Source organism: Cydia amplana, chromosome 2 (assembly GCF_948474715.1).
Source record: "Cydia amplana chromosome 2, ilCydAmpl1.1, whole genome shotgun sequence".
NCBI classification, from domain to species: domain Eukaryota; kingdom Metazoa; phylum Arthropoda; class Insecta; order Lepidoptera; family Tortricidae; genus Cydia; species Cydia amplana.
The window spans coordinates 21,728,049-21,750,622 of NC_086070.1; the positions used below are offsets into that span (position 1 = coordinate 21,728,049).

At 35.1% G+C, this 22,574-nt stretch overlaps 1 protein-coding gene across 1 annotated transcript; it reads left to right on the forward strand.

Annotated features, from left to right (window-relative positions):
• The first annotated feature begins 13,101 nt into the window (after positions 1–13,101).
• Positions 13,102–17,422, forward strand: LOC134662206 (uncharacterized). Its single transcript, XM_063518473.1, has 8 exons — positions 13,102–13,164; positions 13,337–13,450; positions 14,263–14,362; positions 14,819–14,967; positions 15,388–15,465; positions 15,593–15,675; positions 16,251–16,373; positions 17,039–17,422. The coding sequence occupies exons 1-8, from the start codon at positions 13,116–13,118 to the stop codon at positions 17,378–17,380; spliced, it is 1,038 nt and encodes a 345-aa protein (XP_063374543.1). The 5' UTR covers positions 13,102–13,115; the 3' UTR covers positions 17,381–17,422.
• Positions 17,423–22,574: the final 5,152 nt, after the last annotated feature.

The following is a 22,574-nucleotide window of genomic DNA, read 5'->3' on the forward strand; positions in this document are numbered from 1 at the left end:
TGTTTGCTTGGAAATGCTTGGAAACTTATTAAAACTTCCAATGTTCTTGAAAAACTTGTCTTTTTATATAAAATTTCCCGGTACTCACTTCTCAAGGGTATTAATGAAGAAAATCAATTAATTATTAAGTAAAATTTAGTGTTAAATAAAGTACATACCTGGTTCCTCATGATCCATATTAAAAACCAACACAAAACTTCCCGATCAAGGAATAACACATATTTGAAAACTATGAAATTTGAGCGCATCGAACAATCACGCGGACACTTTCGGCGAACGGTAACTTTCGACTAAGCCTGCGCGGGTGGTGGATGGCCTTAGCACGTGGTATTTTTTTTTACTGTGTGGAGGGGTTATCCTAGTTTTAAGAAACAATGGTTGAGAAGGGGTACAGCGTAAATAAAAAAAATGGATTTTGGCCAGCTTCTGAGGCACAATACCTGTCTGTGCGTCGTTGTTAAAAGTTTATGGGCAAATTCGACTGGTTTTAATGATAATTGGTGATATGCCTAGAGTGGTAGAGTAGCAAGTGACCTTTAGTTGGGTGGACCTTTGTCGTGTGGTGATATAATATACTTAACAAACTGCCAAGTTTCCAAACACAATGTTAGGTACCTACTGATTCCAGAAGTACTCTGATTAAGTGATTACTCTTCGAGGCTTTGAATTCCAAGAAAATATCGCAGATTGACCAAGATCAGATGGTACAGTTGACGTCAAAGATATATGTTTACATGTTTTGCCTTATTAAGTTATTACTAAGGAATTAAGTAAGGTTCAAAAATGTAAACATATCTTTGACGTCCACTTCACTGTACAACAAACTTAAGTCATAGCTTCAGCAATTTAATACTTCAGAATACAGACCAATGCACCTTCTTAGGCTATTCTTTTATAGCCAAAAGAGTGAATACATTGATTACCTAAATTAAGCACTTTGGTAACGCAAAACTATATTCCGGTACTAATCTAGAAAGTATTATGGACCAGAAAATGTCCTTGATTATTTTGCCAGTTTAGAATTGAACGGCAAATGGTAAGTTAGGCGTGGGGGGTTGTCCTGTCAGTCTTGGCTCTTAAATCTTTGCATTTGTGAGTGTAATGATTTTATGAATATTCCACTCGGAATTGTCTTTTGTTTTGACACTTTTTTCCGCTAATTTCATTTGGTGTGGTAGAATTCGCTAGGGTACCTAAATATTTAAATTTATATACTTTCGGGTAAATAAATAGAGATTCGTAAACAACAATAATTCTAAATTACTCGTGACTTTGCCCACCGTGACATCTTCGCATAATTTATTTTTTAATCTGAAAATTATATTAAAACTTTTTCCAAAACCTAAATATTAAATAACTAAACGCCCATTTATGGCGAATTTATGTACCAAAAGCGAATTCAGGCTAAGTACTTTTAGATAAGGGATTTTAAAATGTGACGTTATCTATAAAAAGGGACCTTATTGTCGATGGCGATTACGCCATTATTAACGATGCTACGATATAAATACAATGCCGTGTGACGCTGTGCGGCGTATGCGCCATCGACAATAAGGTCCCTTTTCATAGATAATGCCCCAAATAGGTAAGGGGTTTTCAATGAACTGCAACATGGGTAACGGGGTTTGCTTAATAAACAACCAATCCCAATATCTCACGCTGTATATGTTGCAGTCAAAAATGTGAACTGGTCAAAAGAACTTTTAACCGACCAGAACAGGCAAAACTGCTTTTGACTGAGGATGTTGGTCAAAAGTAGTTTTACCTGAAAATCATACGTATTTGTGGCAGCAGTTACGTTTTTAGGGCATAGCAAAAAAAAAAATTACCCTAACCTACCTATCTCTGGGAACAGTTTCGTTTTTAGGGCGTAGCAAAAAAAAAGAACCCTAACCTACCTATTTCTGGGAGCAGAGAATTTCACCCCAATGTACCAAATATTACCATACAAATCCTAAAAACTAGCCCAAAATTAGATAAAAACAAATTTCTATGTAAAAATTGTCAAGTGCGAGTACTTTTGACTGATAGTAACAGTCACAATTACTATTAACCAATGATTTTCAGGTAAAACTACTTTTGACCAACATGCTCAGTCAAAAACAGTTTTGCCTGTTTTTGTCGGTTAAAAGTTCTTTTGACCAGTTCACACTTTTGACTGCGACATATAGTACATTATCATGTATTTCGTCTATTTCAACGTCCCACTTGGAGCATGTATGTGTCGAAAGTTTTGTAGACCAAGTGGTCTACAAATTACAGTTACTACACATCATAAACATCCCGGCTCATTTCACATTCATTGAAATATCAATACGTCGTCACCTGCCCAGTAAATGGGTTGCTAACAGCGGTGCAGCCTGTGCAATACCGCCCTATGAGTAATACATGGGTATTCCATTCTCGTGAGACAGAGGGAAAGTCTGAAACTGTAAAAGCGTTTTCACATTGTCTAATCCGATATCGAATAGAAGTAAAACGTATTAACATATGTCTTTAATTTATTTATTTAAGCTGCATGGCAAAAAGTTACATAAACCCAAAAAAGGCGGGCACATTTTGACTTCAAATTGAAACCTAATTTTGCTCGTACTTCTCCGTACATGTATTCGAACGAGGGACAAAATCGCAAGGAACAGCTGGATGCCTATATCGGATTCCTTTCAGGTGATCATAATGATGATTGATACAAAATTAACAGAATCTGTGTGCTTTGCCATCTGTCCAGAGGGATGGGATATTTATCCCGTATCTTGCGGCCATCTTAATATAATTAACACCTCGATAACACAAACAAAAAGATTGAATCATTTTTGTATCGAGCCCGCTTTGCATTTTAAACACATTGTTGTATACTCTTGTTATTGTCGTTGGTTGTAATCTTAATATTTTTTGGTTTTGTAAGCAAGTAAGAAAGTTTTATTAATAAACTAGCGACCTGCCTCGGCTTCGCACGGGTTAGCAAATTATACATAAACCTCTTGAATCACTCTATCTACTGAAAAAAATCGTATCAAAATCCGTTGCGTAGTTTTAAAGATCTAAGCGGACATACAGACAGACAGCGGGAAGCGACTTTGTTTTATACTATGTAGTGAAGAGAAATTTAATGAAACGAAAACTTCCGTGAGACACTTAATTTTTTTTTCTGTAAGTAGACCTCAAGGTCTCACAAAAACATTCATTCGGAAAACAGGCACTATTATTTCTTGTTATGTTAGTTTCTAAATACTTACAATAAATATTACCTTAGGTATACTTTGTCAAAGGACTGTCTCATTTCAAACATAGACAGAAAGAATCATACTATCTTTGTAGTACTAGCACCCAAAAGAAAAGGATGAGTATAGTTTTTTTTGTTCTTATTTACTGACAATTTGCAACTATACTTACCGAAAGAAAAGAAAGGAGACCTAGGCTCTCCGAAACATGTCGCGCGAGTGACTTTAAATAAGTGAGTCTAAACCGTAAAATTATTCAATGTTAGTATGTCTCACAACAGTTTAGATTCGATTATACTTACCTATTTCTTACAGAATGGGTAACGAATGAAGATGCCATACCGCGAGTAGAAACCAATCGAAGATATATACAGTGCGCCTTGGGGGCAAAATTTCTTGTTTGACATCCACTCTGACACTAAATGTCATGCCGGAGATATTTTAATAAAAGCTCTTAGTATTCATTCGATAACTATTTTTGTAATCTTGTTTATCTAGTAATCAATACATTGAACTTTATATATTATACTAGCGACCCGCCCCGGCTTCGCACGTGTTAACAAATTATACATAAACCATTCTCTTGAATCACTCTATCTATTAAAAAAACCGCATCAAAATCCGTTGCGTAATTTTAAAGATCTAAGCATACATAGGGACAGACAGCGGGAAGCGACTTTGTTTTATACTATGTAGTGATCTAGTTGTCATTGACCACTCAGATGGTTGGCACTGGCAGTTCTCAACTGTGTGTTTCTCCAGAAACTTCCTACCTCGCATAGCTTAATAGTGGAATGAACAGTCGCCGGCGTTGCCCTCTGAGGGCCTACCGCAAACTCGACGTTTTGCCTCTCTGTCGCACTTGTAAATTCTTACGTAAGTGTGACAGGGAGGCAACACGTCGAACCTGGTTCGCGGTAGGCCCTCTGGTGTTGCAGGTGTCCATGGTCCATGGGCGACGTTAATTTGCTTACCATAAGGCAACTACTTATTAAATTACTTACATATAAACTTTCTTAAATTATTTTTATGATTTCAAATACAAAATGTGCAATCACATACATATATTTTAGTAGTAGGTATATTTAGCCGTAGTTATATCGTAATAGAATTTGCGGTCAAAAGGTTAACTATGCATATTGTGTACAATCTACTGTTGCCATCTGCATTGAGTCTGGACTTATCTAAGGAGGAAACAGACGTTATTGATTGTCGCTGAAGCGCAATTTTACGATGGGGTTTGACAGCTCGTGACGTAGCACCTTAAGTGCATTCGTGATATTAATCAAAATTTTGAAATACGATAAGCAATAGTTATTTATTTTATAAGGGAGCAAAGTTATATTATTATTTAACCTCTCGTGATAATACTTATACCCGAGCAAGCGAAAGATTCCATTATTGAATTAGAATCGTAGCTAGTTGTTCGAAACGTGGAATCTTGAGCGTTACGAGGGCAGTAGGATCTGTCATCCCGATACTATTTTTCTTTTCGTTTGGCTTTTGTCCAGGGACCGGAACCGGTTACCTTAACCGGGGTTTTTTATAGGGTTATTTTAGAAGTGGTTATAAAAACCCCTACCATAACGGTAACCGTCTGATAAGGTAACACTTTGATTCGGTAACCGTATCAGATCGAGTTAACCCCTGTTACCGGTAACCGAAATAAAAACCCAGTCTATTCTGTTACCTCATAATAAGGTTTTCAACCAGTTCAAACGATTGTAATCTTTACGCAGACTTAAATTCGACTTATTATTGAATAACCGTGGTTGGCATGGGCGGTCTATGAAGCCTCCAGCACAAACAAGTTTTTTTGCCGGTAACTTCGCTTATTGTCAATTCAAACAATATTGTACTTTGAGTCCTTAAGCTAAAATTGAAAGTATAAGTGAGCGATTACAGTATTATTTTAGAGCGTCAGCCGCAGCGCGGCCATTCCTTTGTTTATCTTTATACCTGTGTGTTCCTATTGTTTTTGTTCATTTCGGAGCAATTCTAGTTCAGAAATTTTTAGAAAAGGGGTTGCAAGTAAACAACATCATATCCTAGTAATATCTGCTATTATTTAGTTATATTTTATGCTACTTAGATTATTATTTTTATTTTCGGGTTCACACTTGGTACCTACAGATTAAAGACTGATTTAAAGAAAAATTTTCACCTAACTAGTAATTTTACTGGTACCTAGTTAGGTTAGGTATAATTTATCTTTAAGTGATTTAAAAAAAAATCACTTTGTGATAAAGATACATGCGCTGGCGGATTGTGGTAGATATTTTACCATTGTTAACAAATGACGCATGTATTAGTTATTATGAGCTTATTTTATAATAAGCAATTAAAGTCTATTTTTTTATTCGGTAGAATAAAATGACATTTCATAGTATTAAAAGAAAAGACACATGATGTTCATACTATGAAATGTCATTTTAGTCTACCGAATAAAAAATAGACTTTAGTTTTAAATGTTTTCAGATGCGGTGAGTTGTATGAGCTAAGTCGTAATTTACCTTGTACCGCTTAATGCAGCGATCAGAAAATATATATCTATAGCAGTTATAAATTTATTTTAATACTACAAATCTTTCATTAATACCAGGGGGCTCAGCACGGTTCCATTTTTATCGACTATCACTATGCCCGTCACTTTCGCACTTACATACTTGTTAGAACGTGACAGGCATGGTGATAAACGATAAAAATGCGACCGTGCTACTAGGGCAAAATTCATTATACATATTCATTGGGTATCTATAACATTGGTAGGTGAAATAGTTTTGATTAAATTAAATAGATACATACATACTTAGTAAGCAGTGTTGGGCATTCAAGAATAAAATCATTATTTAAATAAGAATTCCTAAGAATAAAATCATGTTGATTTTATTCCCGTCAAAATTATTCAAATAGTTTTGATCGGAAATAATTCGTATGTGAAAAAATTGAATAAGAATAATCTCATTGTTAATCAAATAAATATAAATAAATAAATAAATAAAATAAAATTTGTTTATTTCAGACCATGAGATCCATATTTTTGTTAGTTAACCAGAGAAACTTACATCCTATGTTAGTACTTACATAAAAACACTTATAACTAAAATATAAATAAATATAATCATGATTTTATATTCTAAATAATATTCCTGGATTAAACATGTAGTCTGCGTGCCGTATAGGCGTTACGTATAGATAGAAGTAAATTAGACAAGAAACTATTATGTTTCTTGACTAATTTATACGTGATTTTATGCAATAAAATCTTACAAATTTAATTTACTGCCGCATAGTCTTGGTATTGGACGATACCCGTATTCATCAGGTACAATTCAGCTGCTCTGAACGGATGGTGGATAGCGAAATTCTTCAATGGCTCACTGTGCCTAAATTAATGTAAAAAATAAAAAACCGGCCAAGTGCGAGTCTGACTCGCGCAGGAAGGGTTCCGCACCATTACGCAAAAACCAGCAAATAAATCACGTTTGTTGTATGGGAGCCCCCCTTAGATATTTATTATATGCTGTATTATATTTAGTATTTGTTGTAATAGCAGCAACAGAAATTAATTATTTGTGAAAATTTCAACTGCCTAGCTATCACGGTTCATGAGATACAGCCTGGTGACAGACAGACGGACAGAGGAGTCTTAGTAATAGGGTCTCGTTTATACCCTTTGGGTACGGAACCCTAAAAAAGAAGATGTTTTTAAAGGTAGGATAAGGAATGGCTCGATATGGTGTATTCCTATTTCTCCCCGCCGGGCACAGATGGGAATAGGCGCTTCATTTAAATCATTCCCATATGTCCCCGTCTCATGTATCGCGGCGATCACGTTGGGCAGGAACAAATGGGGAAAATACTCATGATTTTTTTCTGTTTTCGAATTATGTTTATAGTTCGTTTTTTTTTAGCATTAGAAAGAACTTGAAGGAAGGTAAGCGATTTTGACATGTCTTTTAATTGAAAAACACTTTTTTAAAACCATAACTATTACTTATGAAAGCAGAAGACTATAAAAGATCGTATTAGATTCATAATTGTTACATATTTACCGTAACTTATTTTTAAAATGTGCTTTTCAATTAAAAGAGACATCAAGATTGTTTACCTTATTTCTAATGCTAAAAAAAAATGAACTATAGTATGTGGTTTCAGTATCCGAGTTACTACCAAGACTTATGGTGTTTTTAAAAGCTCTTCTGATATTTAAAATTTGCATTTATTATTTAGACGGAAATTAACAGGTATTAATATCGTTTGACACAACGCTTGCCGCACGTGTTTAGCAAATGCTGACAAAGAATTCACCACGCCACGACTTAATCCTATTGTTATTGCCAATGAGTAATAAATGACGGTCTCAAGTGGAAACACGCCTGCAACTTTCTGCAAATCTATTTAATTATAGTGATAAGCGTAGGACTCTTTTCTTACCTGCAGTAATTTACTATCTCATTCACTTTCCGTAGGTGTGAAAGAGATAGCATACGTAAGACTTCAAGGCTGGTAGGAATAATAAACAAAATACATACTTAATACGCAAAGAAATATACATTGAACCATCATAATTATAATTTCGCAGTTTACTTTCTATGTAGCTTCATTATAAAATTATCATCACCGTTTCGAAGGCTTCAAAAAATTCAAATCAATCCGACCATTGAAAAGAGGGGTGAAATTCATTTTACTATCTATATACATTGTACTACATATAATATGACGTATAATATGACCAACTAAATGCCATTTAACCTTGTTACCACTAACTCATGTATCTACAATTACATCAATTAGTCATGACACGGCAGAGCACTGATAACAATACTGTAGTGTAGTACAATAATAAGGCTTTATTGTTGTCACTATGACTCTCACCGCATTCTGCTTAATCCTAAATATCCTAATACAATAGAAAATACCACGACCTTTAAACATTCGGTGCACTTGCGTTGTAGCGCGTGCCAGCGGAGCGCAGCGTTTCGATTTAAATACGCATGTTGCTTCGCCTGTGTAGGTATATTTATTATCTTCATGTTATTAGGTACTAGGAAGTGCAAATAATTGACTTCATACATGAAAGATATTTTGCAGATTTTGTTCAATAGTCACCTTCAACAACACGAGAGTAATCTAGAGCAGAGTTGGGCAAAAAATAACTTGAATAAGAATAAGAATAAAAACAGAAATTTCATTCTTATTCCAATCGATTTGAATAAGAATAATTCTTGCACTCGTTATTTTAGAATAAAATGAATATGAAAAAATCATGACACTTTTATTTTCAATGAAAAAGACAAAACGGAATATTTATTCCAGATGTAGGATTACCTATACTAAATAACGTTTTATTCAATTAGAATGTTATTCTGAACTAATTTAACTTTTGTAGTTACATACTACTACTTTTAATTTTGTAAGTTTCTAAAATAAATAAAACAAATAAAATAGATAAAACAAATAATATAAATGAAATAAATAAAACAAATAAAATAAATTATATTATGTACATCTATTTTATTAGTATTGCATTTTAGTTTTTATATAATATTATAAGTATTAGTTTAATTTTTAAGTAGGTTTATTTTAATTTTAGTTTAGTTTTTAAATTTTTAATTCATAGTTAGTTGTAATGTTTTTTTATTATTACCTTTTAAGTTAAATAAATGCACTTTATCCTAATAAAATAAATAAAATAAATAAAATAAATAAAATAAATAAAATAAATAAAATAAATAAAATAAATAAAATAAATAAAATAAATAAAATAAATAAAATAAATAAAATAAATAAAATAAATAAAATAAATAAAATAAATAAAATAAATAAAATTAATAAAATTAATAAAATTAATAAAATTAATAAAATTAATAAAATTAATAAAATTAATAAAATTAATAAAATTAATGAAATTAATGAAATTAATGAAATTAATGAAATTAATGAAATTAATGAAATTAATGAAATTAATGAAATTAATGAAATTAATAAAATTAATGAAATTAATGAAATTAATAAAATTAATAAAAATTAATAAAATTAATGAAATAAATGAAATAAATTAAATAAATGAAATAAATGAAATAAATGAAATTAATGAAATAAATGAAAAAAAAGAAAAAAAAAAGAAAAAAAATAAATAAAAATAAATAAATAAAATAAATACATAAAATAACATAATAAAATAAAATAAAATAAACAAAACAAACAAAACAAACAAAATAAACAAAATAAATAAAATAAATAAAATAAATAAAATAAATAAAATAAATAAAATAAATAAAATAAATAAAATAAATAAAATATATAAAACATATAAAATATATAAATTATATAAAATATATAAAAAAATAAATAAATAAACAAAATAAACAAAATAAACAAAATAAATAAAATAATCAAAATAATTAAAATAAATTATATAAATAAAATTAACAAAATTAATAACAAATAAAATAAATGAAATAAGTAAAATAACAAAATAAAAAAATAAAAAAATAGACAAAATAATTAAAATAAACAAAAACATTAAAATAAACAAAAACATTAAAATAAGCAAAATTAAAAAAAAAAAAAAAACAAAATAAACTATTAGTTCTATTAATAAATTAACTTTTTCTTTTAGTAGGTATTTGACTGACGGCACATCACTAAATACGAATGTAGCAAACCAATAAGCAACCGATAATAAAGGTTACCATAACTGAATAAAAACCGGTTAAAAACCCCTAACAAAAACCCTTAGTTAAGGTTACCGTTTCAATAAGCTTACCGTTACAATCAGGTAACAGTATGATAGGGTTACCGAATGATACGGTAACCGAATTGATTGGGTTACCGAATGGATAGGATTAAGCGTAAAGAGGGGTTTTCCGGTCCTTGCTTTTGTCGATATACAATTATCACCTTGGCCAGGCTCCCTGGGGCCCGTTTCTCCAAAGCTTGTAACTTGTAATACAAGTGGAAGTCCCTTTCTAACAAAAGCTGTCAAAAAGTGACATCCGCTTGTATTACAAGTTTGCTTGTTTTTAGGTAAGCATGTTCCATCCTAGACTGCATCGGCACTTACCATCAGGTGAGATTGTGGTCAAATGCTTACCTATTTCTAATAATAATAAAAAAAAAGTTACATGCTTCTGTGAAACGGACCGCTGGTATTGATTTTGGTAAAAATGTACAGACGTACGTTTGATAAACATAAGCAATAAAATGTTTTCCAACAACATACATCAGCCATATTTGTAGGGCAACAAGCCACCAGGAACCGACTGTCACCGTAATGTTAAATTGTGGCTCCGCAAATTGTGGGATGGCACGATGGGAGTTAATGGCCTTAACTTTACACCTCTTGTTAAGGGGAGGCTTGCTTACAATGGTTAGTTTAGTGGCCGTATTACGGGCATCATACGACGTGACATTTATACTTCCTACACTTAATATACGTAATTATAGTAGTAGTAGTAGTAGTAGTAGTAAAACACTTTATTGTACAAAAATCTGAACAAAACAGGAAAAATAACATTCATCATTAGTACAAAGGCGAACTTATCCCTTTAAGGTATCTCTTCCAGTTAACCTTTGAGCAATTGAGGGAGAATTGGAGACGGTATAACAGCATATAGTAGGTAGAGTCTGTGCGGAAAATAAGAGTCATGAAATGTATGGGATCCAATTAATACATTCTACGACTCTTCTTTTACGACACAGCTTAGACCACAGAACATATTAAAGAGGTTAGAATGGCTATCGCGCGCAGTTAGTATCGGAACCGGTGTTGTCGCCGCTCGTTCCTCTCCACATTAAATGTTGCGCGAGTGTTAGTAAATTTTACTAACAGTCACGCAACGGTAGTAAAAACTAGCTAGCGCCTTGTGTGCGTGGTGAATGGATACGCCTCCTTTAGACAGATTTGATGTCTGGCTTCGTAATCTGAACGTTATTGTGGCGCAAAAAGGCATGTTTACTTCGTTATTCGGTCAGCGCGGGCGAGTATCATGCGAGCGTTTGCTCAAAACCGGCGGCGACACGTACCCTGCTCGCATCGCCATTCTACTTGTTCTGTGGCTTAGACTCTTGCATACATTGGAGAAGCGCTGGTGGCCTAGCGGTAAGAGCGTGCGCGACTTTCAATCCGGAGGTCGCGGATTCAAACCCCGGCTCTTATATACCAATGAGTTTTTCGGAACTTATGTACGAAATATCATTTGATATTTACCAGTTGCTTTTCGGTGAAGGGAAACATCGTGAGGAAACCGGACATTAGTTGGAACTTGGAAGGTCAGATGGCAGTCGCCTATGAGCCGTGGCAAAATGCCGGGATAACACGAGGAAAAAGAAGAAGACTCTTGCATACATTGGGAAACTAATTGTTTAATTCTTATGCAAAATACAAATTTATTTTTCCTATGGCTGGTTACTGTACCCCAAAGAGTAAAGGAAGTATCTGTACCCATTGTAAATTTCATTTGATTAGCGTGACGTGACATACGCTTTGCGTTTCCAATAAGAAAAATACCCGATTTAAAAAAATCTATGGTTCGTTACGAGTAGCTTTGGTAACACCAGTTTTTTAATGGCCAGGAGTTATGAATACGATAACCTTAAAAACCTAAAAGTCCAAGCGCACTCTGAGAGCCTTAAACGTAGGCGTGGTTCTCACATAAAGCAGGAGAAATGGCCGATGACGCTATAATGCATCGTAATGATGCCTCGAACGGAACATCAAATCGGCAATATATTGCTAACAGCGTTTTTATCAATTACCCTGACAGGGCACTAAGATTTGGCGCACACATGATGATAATGATTCATGATCGTATGAATGCATTTATGTCACCTGACCTTCCAAACCGTGGGGAAAACTAGGCATTGTTGAGATAAGCCGCGGTTTCTTCTCGATGTCTTCTTATACCGAAAAGCTGTTGTCAAAATTCAATTTAAACCCAATTTAAAAGTGAAATCTTGAAGCACTCTGTTCCCAGTGTAAAAGTCACCTCTTCCCTTAAGTAAGAGTAATAAGTAGTCACTTTTCCTCTATATTTATATTAGTCAAACGATGGCGGCCTAGCCAAGGTGGCAATCGCTTACGCTCCGTAGCGATCGAAACGCAACTGTCACTGTCATACTAATATGGAAGAGCGATAGAGAGACACAAAGCGATTCGATGGCGAAGCGATAGCGACTGTCACCTTGGCTGGGCCGCCTGATCCTACAGATCTCTTCTTCGTCCGCATAGATACCTGTCTTCAATCTACCCAATACAAGGCCTGCATTAAGGAAATTGTCTTGAAACCAACACTCCGCAAACGGTACGAGGTTCGCACACAAGTAGATGGATTGCCAAACAACAATATTGGATGGCCAGTTAACAAATGACAATATGAAGTGTTAGTGTCAATATTTAGATAAATATTAACGCCGCTTTGAGAGAATGTTGAATGTTGGTTATTGATAATCAGGAAGATGGTAGGGAATGATAATATGTATATAAGTATATAAATAAATCACAATATGACAAAAAAGAGCGCGCATAAACAAAATTACTTATAGATATATTACGTATAGTCTAGCAAACCGAATTTGTCAGTAAAAACTATACTTTTTCATCCCTTTCCTTAGGCGAATTTATTGAATGTCTAAATATGTATTTGGATTTCTGAGTTTAAAGGCCGCTCCTTGTACGTATTGTTTAGTTAATTAGAAATGAAAAATAATTTAACTCGTAAGAAATGCTATTTGTACTTATCTAATATACTACTTATCTAATGCAAAATTGTTTATACACGTTTTGCTTAATCTTACTAGCTATTTAATAGCCTTATCAAAATTTAATTACTTACATTAAATGTTCATTTCATAGGATATTTGTATATTTATGCAAGTGTAGTTTTACAAATGTTTTTAAAATTAGTCAGTTTTATTTTAGTTTTGATCACTCCTCAAGGTATGTCTTGTTTATTTTAAGTTTTCAGATGCTTTTGATACATTTATTTTCATACATGTGGCGGGCACCATTATAATCAATCGATACCCCCCGGAAATGCGCCCCTTAAGGTTACTAAAACGTCTAAAACCCCTTTTCCTTGAGAATAACAGATTGTCTTACTTGCATTTAGTGGAAAACAGGCCGGAACTAACTTGCGACAGCTTGAAACACCAGCCATTCCATGAAGGCAACTTGGGGCAGACGGGAATGCTTGCCTGGCTCGGAGTCATCCGAGCGCATCTTCGTAAGTTCAAACAGCAACACTCTTAACTGTCCATCAGTGGACCTTATGCCTTTTGGAATAAGGTCCACTGATGGACAGTTGAGTGGGTGATGGTACACCAAAAATATTCACCCGAGATCATCTTCATGAGTGCAACAAATACAGTTTATCCAAAAGATCTCCGACAGGTACGGTCAAGTAGGTAATTTAATTTCAGTACCATTTTGTACAGTCACGCTCCGTGATTGATCCGCCATTTAGGGTTCTAGCTAAATTGGACATTCCATAGCGTAAGTATGTACCAAATAATTTAGCTAGGACCCTAAATGGCGTAACAGTCCCGTTTGGTGACTGTACCTTTTCACAGTGACAATAGCATGATATCCCCAGCGACGTCAACTGAAATTAAGTTCCTTGACATACCTACATTGACAGATTTGTGCGCGAGACCTATGCCTGAGATCTGATCTGACGGACACATACGCACGTAATCCCAAATACTTGTAGTTACCCGAGCTTTCAAACATTATCTCAGTGAGTTCTAATCGAAAGGTTCGAGAATCTTCGAGGAGAATATTCGAGCAGATCTGAACATGACAGAGACATCTGAGAACATCGCTGATTGTCCATCAAAGATGTGATCAAATATCTGTGTTCCAAATTTGGTTAACTGGGTATAACATTGAGTGCACCAAACATAAATCTAGGTCATCTAACCAAGGATGTTATTGAAAACATCTTCGAGAAATCAACAAACAGGTCAATTCGAACGTACACTGATATCAGAATGATATGTTATCTAAATTATTTGTGTAAATATTTCCGTGTTTCAGATATTGGCAGCAGAACTCACATAGCAGTCACCGGAGCAGTATTAATAAAACCAAGACACGCTATAGCAAATGCTGATGACATGTCTAAAATACGGAAACAGTAAGAGAGATGATCCAATCAATGCTAGAGTATGTGCGGAAAGAGTCGCAGAATGTATTGGTTCCCATATAATCCACGACTCTTCTCTTTCCGCACAGACTCAACAATTATAACTAACAATAAGTGTATACCGTGAACAAAGTTTTGTGCGGTACCTACACTAATAATTAGCACTACTAAAAAAAATATATTCTATATTCTAATATTCTATACTTCAAGTTTTAATTATTTGTAATATAATCGAAACCCTATATCGAAAAGAATTTACTGAAGGCAATATTATTTTTTAAACACCTTCCGCTATACCTTACGTACTTATTATTTCTTTTTACCACCTGACTATGCATTACTACCAAATTCTAAAATGCCGAGACGGATGGACAGCTTAACCCTTAGTTGCAATAAATTTATTAAATACTAATTGCCAATAATTCGCTTTTCCTTTTCATGTTCCAGAGGAGACAGCAAAGCCATGTTCATCTCCCAAGACAGAGGCACCTGGACATGCAAGCTGGGTGATGTGTCTTTACATCCCGAGTACGATTTCGCGACCTACAACACAATCGCCTTAGTAGAATTAGATATGGAGTCACTCACCAACAATGGTCAGTCATTTTGAATCATACAATCTGCAACCAATAAGCGACTCTAGTGACAAAACCCCCAAAACCTGAGTAAAAATACTGCACTCTTGGAATGGGCTCTTGCAGTCTTGACCAGACCATACATCGCTTAGGGGAATTAGCTTCGCATTCCGGTACGTGGTCAATTTTGGGAATCTTACTATGCGATCGATCATAAAGCGTGACGGTAACCTATTGAAGTATATTTATTAAGACACAAATCACTCTCAAGCAAAACTCCACACTTTGCAATGGTTCACAGATTTATAGAAAAAGTTGATGCATGATGAAGTGCACATGTCTGGAGGGGCCTATGTAGACTAACGGTGAACTTGACAACAACAAATTCTCCATTAAGAAATTGTTTTATTTAAATTGTCTATGTTGTTATTTTTTTCCCAGCGCCCATGCTTCCTGTCTGTATGCCTAAATACATGTATAATGCCTCTAATCAACTGTACGCCATTGGATTTACTGATGGTAAGTCCAGTACTCCTGAGTGATTACAATTGTTCTTTATTTTATATAACTGTGTGGATGTTTTTTCCTTTTAATCGCTCTTAGTTGGTACTTGGTAGTAAGTAACCAAAGCGTTTTTTTTTCACAGAAAATAAATTACTGGAAAAAATAGCATACACAGTTGAATATGTTGAAAAAGCCCTTTGCGACGAGTTTTACGACAGAGCTGGCGTAAGTATTCAATTCAGTACTTATGCAGTTTGGAACAAAATCCCTTAAACACAACACCAATTTAGAGACATTTGTGCTAACAACCGACAAGTTGTCGTTGTAAATATGTGGATTTTATCTACATAATATCTGGGTGACCGAGCTTCGCTCGGAAAACATATAAAAACTCGAAAATGCGCGTTTTCCCAGAGATAAGACCTAGCTAGATCGATTTTTTGCCCCCGAAAACCCCAGTATAGCAAATTTCATCGAAATCGTTAGAGCCGTTTCCGAGATCCCCGAAATATATATATATATATATATATATAAATAAATAAATAAATAAATAAACAAGAATTGCTCGTTTAAAGGTATTAGATAAGATACTTATTATAGTTTTTTTCTATTAATTCTACAACATTTTACTTAATTTGGATGGTGCTATAAATGTATGCTTTTTGCTTTCTATATCTATGTATGTGATTATTTTTATTGTATAATTTTCAGCGGCCCATTTCAAAAAGTTCAATGTAAATCCTTATGTACCATCTCTCAAGAACGGAGTAGAACGTTATATTTTTATGATTTGATTACAGCACGCGAAGGGTATGTATACTCCGCAATTGTACAATTGTGCGTTCGCCGTGAACAGCAAGAAACACTGCGATTGGGAGAACGGGATGGCATTAGTTTCTAATGCGTCGGGTCAATGGGTGCTGGTAAGTCGTGGTTTATGCTATTGCTTTTGTGTTTGTATTTGTGGATTTGGGTTTGGTAATTTCGGCCACGGGTATTTGGGTAAAGTTTAGGTCAGTTTAGGCTTGATCGACAAGCTTTGAGCAAATCTCTTATGATCAGCTTGCCGTGACATGATAGACGGCCAGTTTCATGGGCTACTGTGTTTTTGAAGAAACCCTGTAGCACAGACAAGACATCCTCCAGACTGAGCATAGTAGCGCTACCCCCTCTGCCACAAATATACGCTAGTTTTACTCCATTTTCGAGTCAAAGTGTCTTTGTGTGACGTCCGTATCATTGAACGGACTAATCACGGCACGGGACTCGCTCACCTCGTCCCCCGCACCCCAGTATTTTTGGCAGCATCGGTTTCATGAAATAATTGCTCTAAACTCCGTCTAGAGGATTCCTAGTCTGTCCTGCCAGCCTATTATGGATAGCTTTATCCATCTTTATCCACGTGATAAAATAACTGTCACTGTTTAACACCGTGGGAAAGAAAGTGACGGACACCGTTTTATCACGCTGTCACGTAGACAAGAACGACCATCATATCCGTACTGTAGTGTAGTCCCTCGAAAGAACCTCTTCAGTGAGCTTATTCCGATGCCGAATCAAGTCCTGACTTGTTTACTGTATGGTATAGGTTGGATTCGGCGTCCAAGGCCCCGGCTGCTCCGCCCCAGCCCGCTTCATCGACGTGTACCCCTACATGCACTGGATAAACTCCGCCTCCAACATCGAGGACTTCGACGCCGATTACCCCTTCAAGGTCAAAGTCAGAAGATCCGACGCTTTATCCCTCGAAAACATGACAGACGTTATAGAGAATAACTATTTAAAAAAAATCCGTAAACCACTTAATATTACTTTTCGGGAGTTTCTTAAGCAGAAAGGAATTGTGCCAAGACTTTGGGGTGCACAGAAACAGGATAATATCACATCAGAAAAGTTTGATAATTCAAGCTATGTAAAAATAGAGGCATAATTATTGCTGTTTTTTTTTTGGTAAATTTGATTCTGTATACAAGGTTTTTTATTTTCATTTTACATCATTTTTACACACTCCACTATCTATCTGGACTATTCTAACAAACCTAATCTCAAAGAATATGCGTTGTTAACAACAGACTTCAAAATAAGCCAGATCTTGCAATATAACGTATTGCAAGATCTGGCTTTTTTTCTTAAACTTCAAAAAAGCCTGTAATCTTCCATTGACATATCGAATTCATTACCAAAGCTTGGTTTTGAACATCACATTAAACTTACTCGCGTAACGCGCTCCGACAAGAACCTCGAATTTGACATATTAATGTAAGCTTGTTAAATTTTTCATATAAGGAGGGGCACGAACATGATAAGAATAACTAAAGCGTTTGAGGCAAACTAAACCCGATACTTGTTTTGAAATATATTTAAAAATGTTATACCAGAAAAGCATGAGATGAGAACTATCCGCACCTCAATTTCTTTATTGATAAAATATATCAACTGAAGACGGTATAATAGGCATAATGATAAAATTATAGACATAGGTTAGGTATGAAAATAGGTAGCAAAAAAGGTTATGTTTAAGTATTTTTTAAATGTTTGATTAAAAAAACTTACACAACCGAATAATTAGGTAGGTACTTATCGTAACGGAAATATCCAGCTCAAAAAATGCCTTTTAAAGTTTCTAGTGAAGCAAAAAACTCTTCCCATCAATTAGAAAAACATTAACATAACGATTCTGAATCCTTTTGTGCCAGTTAATTATGATGTCATACATCAACCCCTTACTATTAAAAATCCATTAAAAAAACTTATACAAAAACTCTGCTCAATAGTTAAAAATTCAACCCTATTTGGTAGATTCTTAAGTTTGGTTTTCGAAGGTGGTTTCAAAAGCGGGTAAACAAAAAACGGTTGAATAAACACAAACCCAATAAGTCAAACAAATGGGTCACATTATTGTGTTGTTATTCAAAATCCCAAGCCTGGAGGAAGTATTAAGTGTCAAGTGTATTAGTTACGATAGTTGAGGGCGGTGTGTTTCCATAACACTACGACATTTCGAATCAGGGTGCGTAGACAAGATGCCAATCGTTAACGCTCGGTAGCGAACGACACGAGAGAGATCCAGTACGATAACAGTCTCTGTTGCACTAACATGGAAGAGTGTTAGAGAAAGATAACTACGCTACACTACGGAGCGTGCGTGAGCGTATTGGCATCTTGTCTACGCAGGCAGGTCGGTTGACGGTTGACAGAGCTGTCTGACTATTCTGCAAATGTGACTTATTGCGCATTACACGATGAAAGGGACTGTCCTCATATTATCATATTGTCATTGTGCAATAAGCGCGACGGTAATAGTCCTGGCTGGAGGGTAAAGGTATGAATATCAAATATGTGCCTAAAATGTAATTTTGGCAATGGCCACTCAAATATCACAATGTCAAATATAGGCCAAATAATTAGAATTAAGCAGAAGTACTGCTGACATAAAAACAAGATCGTACATATTTTAAAATTAAGAACCAATCGAGAATGCTAATAATGATACCAATTGGGTAATAAATATAAGGACAGTTACAATTAAGCAGGTATGCCTACATGCTTGCTTAATTTAGTTAAAATCTGACGGAGTAGGTATAATGTACAGTGACGCTCCGTGATTGTTACGCCATTTCATTCCATAGCGTAAGTATGGAACAACCAATTTAGCTGGGACCCTAAATGGCGTAACAATCCCGTGTGGTGACTGTGCAATGCGAACACGTGCCCTAAACAATGGTCCATACATTTTGAGACCACACAACCAATCGCGCATTAGTTTAACCAACATAATTAAAATTAATTAATACTTTTAATAGGATCTAATATCTCATCGATTTACCGGTAGTACTACTAGTACTCTAGAGAGTCCGGGGCCGGGGTCCGTTACCGATCACGAGGCTATAGACATACTAGGCACTTCACAATATTTATGTATGTAAGTGCTATTTGAACTCCAGTTTTGAAAACTAAGCTAAACCGGCTTAGACTGATTTTCTCAAGAAGCCCGATTCAAATTTAGCAACTTGTTACAGCTTTGATCTTATTTTGAAGATCGCTCAAACTGATTTGTGCATGCGAAATGAAGTGAAATTCGTACGTGAGATGCGCGCCAATCACCAAGACAATCGTCACGGTCGTATCAAAACCAGTTCGAAACAAGTTGTTCCTTTTGAATCGGGTTCCAGATATATATTTTCTAAACAATATTACTAGTTGCGTATCCAATTAAAAAAAACTATTTAAGCAGTTTAACCTACATGAGCAGTGTCCTGTCTGGACCGAATGTACCGAATACCTCGAAGTGGACCCTGCAGGCCGTGAGTCCGTAAATCAAACTAAAATGGCTTTTACGTTCAACCCGAGCGGCGCAGCGCGCTGTATGGCAAGCATGGACATTGTAATATTTCAGCAGATATTTTTCCGCTACGGCTCTGTTGTATAAAAAAGAAATTGTGCAACAGGTACATAATATTAAGGATTAAAAGAGACAAAGTCGTTTATTAGTAATAACTTCGGCCCTTGAATTTTAAGACTTAATTATGTACCTATACCGTTGCACACAATATTGTTTCTAAGACAGCAGAAATCCCCTAAAATGAGACCTGGTTCAAGACTTAAAATTAGGTTTACATACGGTTGAATTAATTTAAAAAAAATATCAACTGGGTGACAGCGAGAAGAACATGTCGAATACAATCGACAAACGGAATGCACAAATACCATGCTAGCCCTCATAATAGAATCAAAGGACCCCGTCATAGACGCACAATCGCTCCGTTGACATGTTTATGGGTCCCACTGACCGTGAACCTTTATACCATACTATTGAAAAACATCCTAATTCCTTTACTAAGCCGCTATGCGTTGAACCTTCTATAAAGATAAAAGGTTGATAAAATAGGTAGGTAAGAGTAAAATAGATCCTTAATATACTGTCTTGTAAAACTATGTTTATTTGATTTTTGTGGTTTACTGGTCTAAATGGAACATGATAACTAAACTTTTGACAGTATTTGTATTTTTAAACTAATATACTCGTAATGTCAGGCTAAAATTTAATTTGATTTTGTTTAAAGTCAGCAAAGTGGTTATAAACTCTTGCACGTATTTTTTATGCGGACGGGTAGAAAATCGTATTTTCTGTGCATACATTTTTGTCATACCTAAGAATTACACTCAAAAGTAATGAAAACAGATCAGTTTGTGTGGAAATATAAGTACCTACATAAAAATCGACCCATTGTCCACATCCTAAATCTAGTTAAGTATAAACAGAATACCTCTTTGATTGTGATATTGCCGATTATCCCACAATAGATTTCGTGCTAAACTCACTTTGTACGTCAAAACAGATAATAAACATTGCTTTATTATTTTGTATAATTTCTTGGAATGTATGAAATACGTGACATTCCAAGGCAATCGATAGATCAGAGTTTGAAAACTGGCCGCGGCTACAGTCAATAACTAAAGATCCAGTACGATAACTTGTACTATGTTATTATTTTGAACAAACATACCTGTACATGAAACATGTGACGTTCCAAGACAGTCATAGATCAGAGTTTGAATCCTGCCAGCCTATTATGGATAGCTTTATCCATCTTTATCCACGTGATAAAATAACTGTCACTGTTTAACACCGTGGGAAAGAAAGTGACGGACACCGTTTTATCACGCTGTCACGTAGACAAGAACGACCATCATATCCGTACAGGCCGCGACTACAGTCAGTAACTAGAGATCCAGTACGATAACTTGTACTATGTTATAATTTTGAACAAACATACCTGTATGAAATACGTGACGTTCCAAGATAGCCATAGATCAGAGTTTGAATCCTGGCCGCGACTACAGTCAGTAACTAGATACAGTACGATAACTTATGCTATTTTATTATTTTGAACAAACATACTTGTACATGAAACATGTGACGTTGCAAGACAGTCATAGATCAGTGTTTGAAAGCCTAGCTGCGACTACAGTCAGTAACTAGAGATCCAGTACGATAACTTACATGTACTATGTTATTATTTTGAACAAACGTACCTATATGAAATACGTGACGTTCAAAGGCAGCCGATAGATCAGTGTTTGAAAGCCTAGCTGCGATCACAGCTAATAAACCTGCCGTACGGTAAATAACTTCAAAAATACATGCTAAATGATGCTTTAATGCTATCTACTGAGTAGGAAGAACCTACCTCACGTAAGGTGTCGTTTCCCTCTACCTAAAAGTAATCATCGAAACCTATGGCACAAATGATATTGAAATAACAAGACTTAAATCTGAAAACTTACAAAGTTCCAAAATAATGTTTCAGAGATTCCAAATAAGACGACGTACCGTAAACTAAATATGTACACCCAGAAACGCTGCCAACTATTAACACGAATATCTTCTTTCACGTGTAAGTATTAAGGAAGTGAAAACTCAGCCGACACCTAAAAGGTGATTGGTATATATATTCATGTACATTGATACGTGTTGAACTTGTGGGCCATAGTTGTAGTACCTACTGGGGCCCGTTTCTCAAAAGCTTGTAACTTGTAATACAAGTGGAAGTCCCTTTCTAACAAAAGCTGTCAAAAAGTGACATCCGCTTGTATTACAAGTTACAAGCTTTTGAGAAACGGGCCCCTGGACTATACTTGGGTGATTCCACGGTACTGGTTTTAAATTTTGTATTGTAGTAAAGTCAAGCTGGTTGACTTTAGAGTTACATTCACGAGTTATGTCCCGTAAATGGTTTTATGAGCTCTAATACATTGCGGCGCGGGAACTGAATCACAACTACTGACTAGTTGGTTGCAACTTTGTATACTATGAGAAGTGCGTGGTGGAGGAACTATAACCGATGATGACAGTCGAAGTGGCAAAAATGTAAAATTATGGTCAACTGTTCGTATTTCTCTTTAGAATAGAATAGAATATGTTTTTATTCACACAAACGAGACAAATTACATATATTATAACAAAGCATAGAAATAATAAACTGCCACGAAATGGCATGTTGCTGGTAACTTCCAGCGCTCAGCTTCCGATGAGACGATCAAGTGATACGGAAGGTAACAGACAAAAGAAGAAAGACATAAAATAACATACAAATGACTAGATAAGAAAAAGTTACATAAGT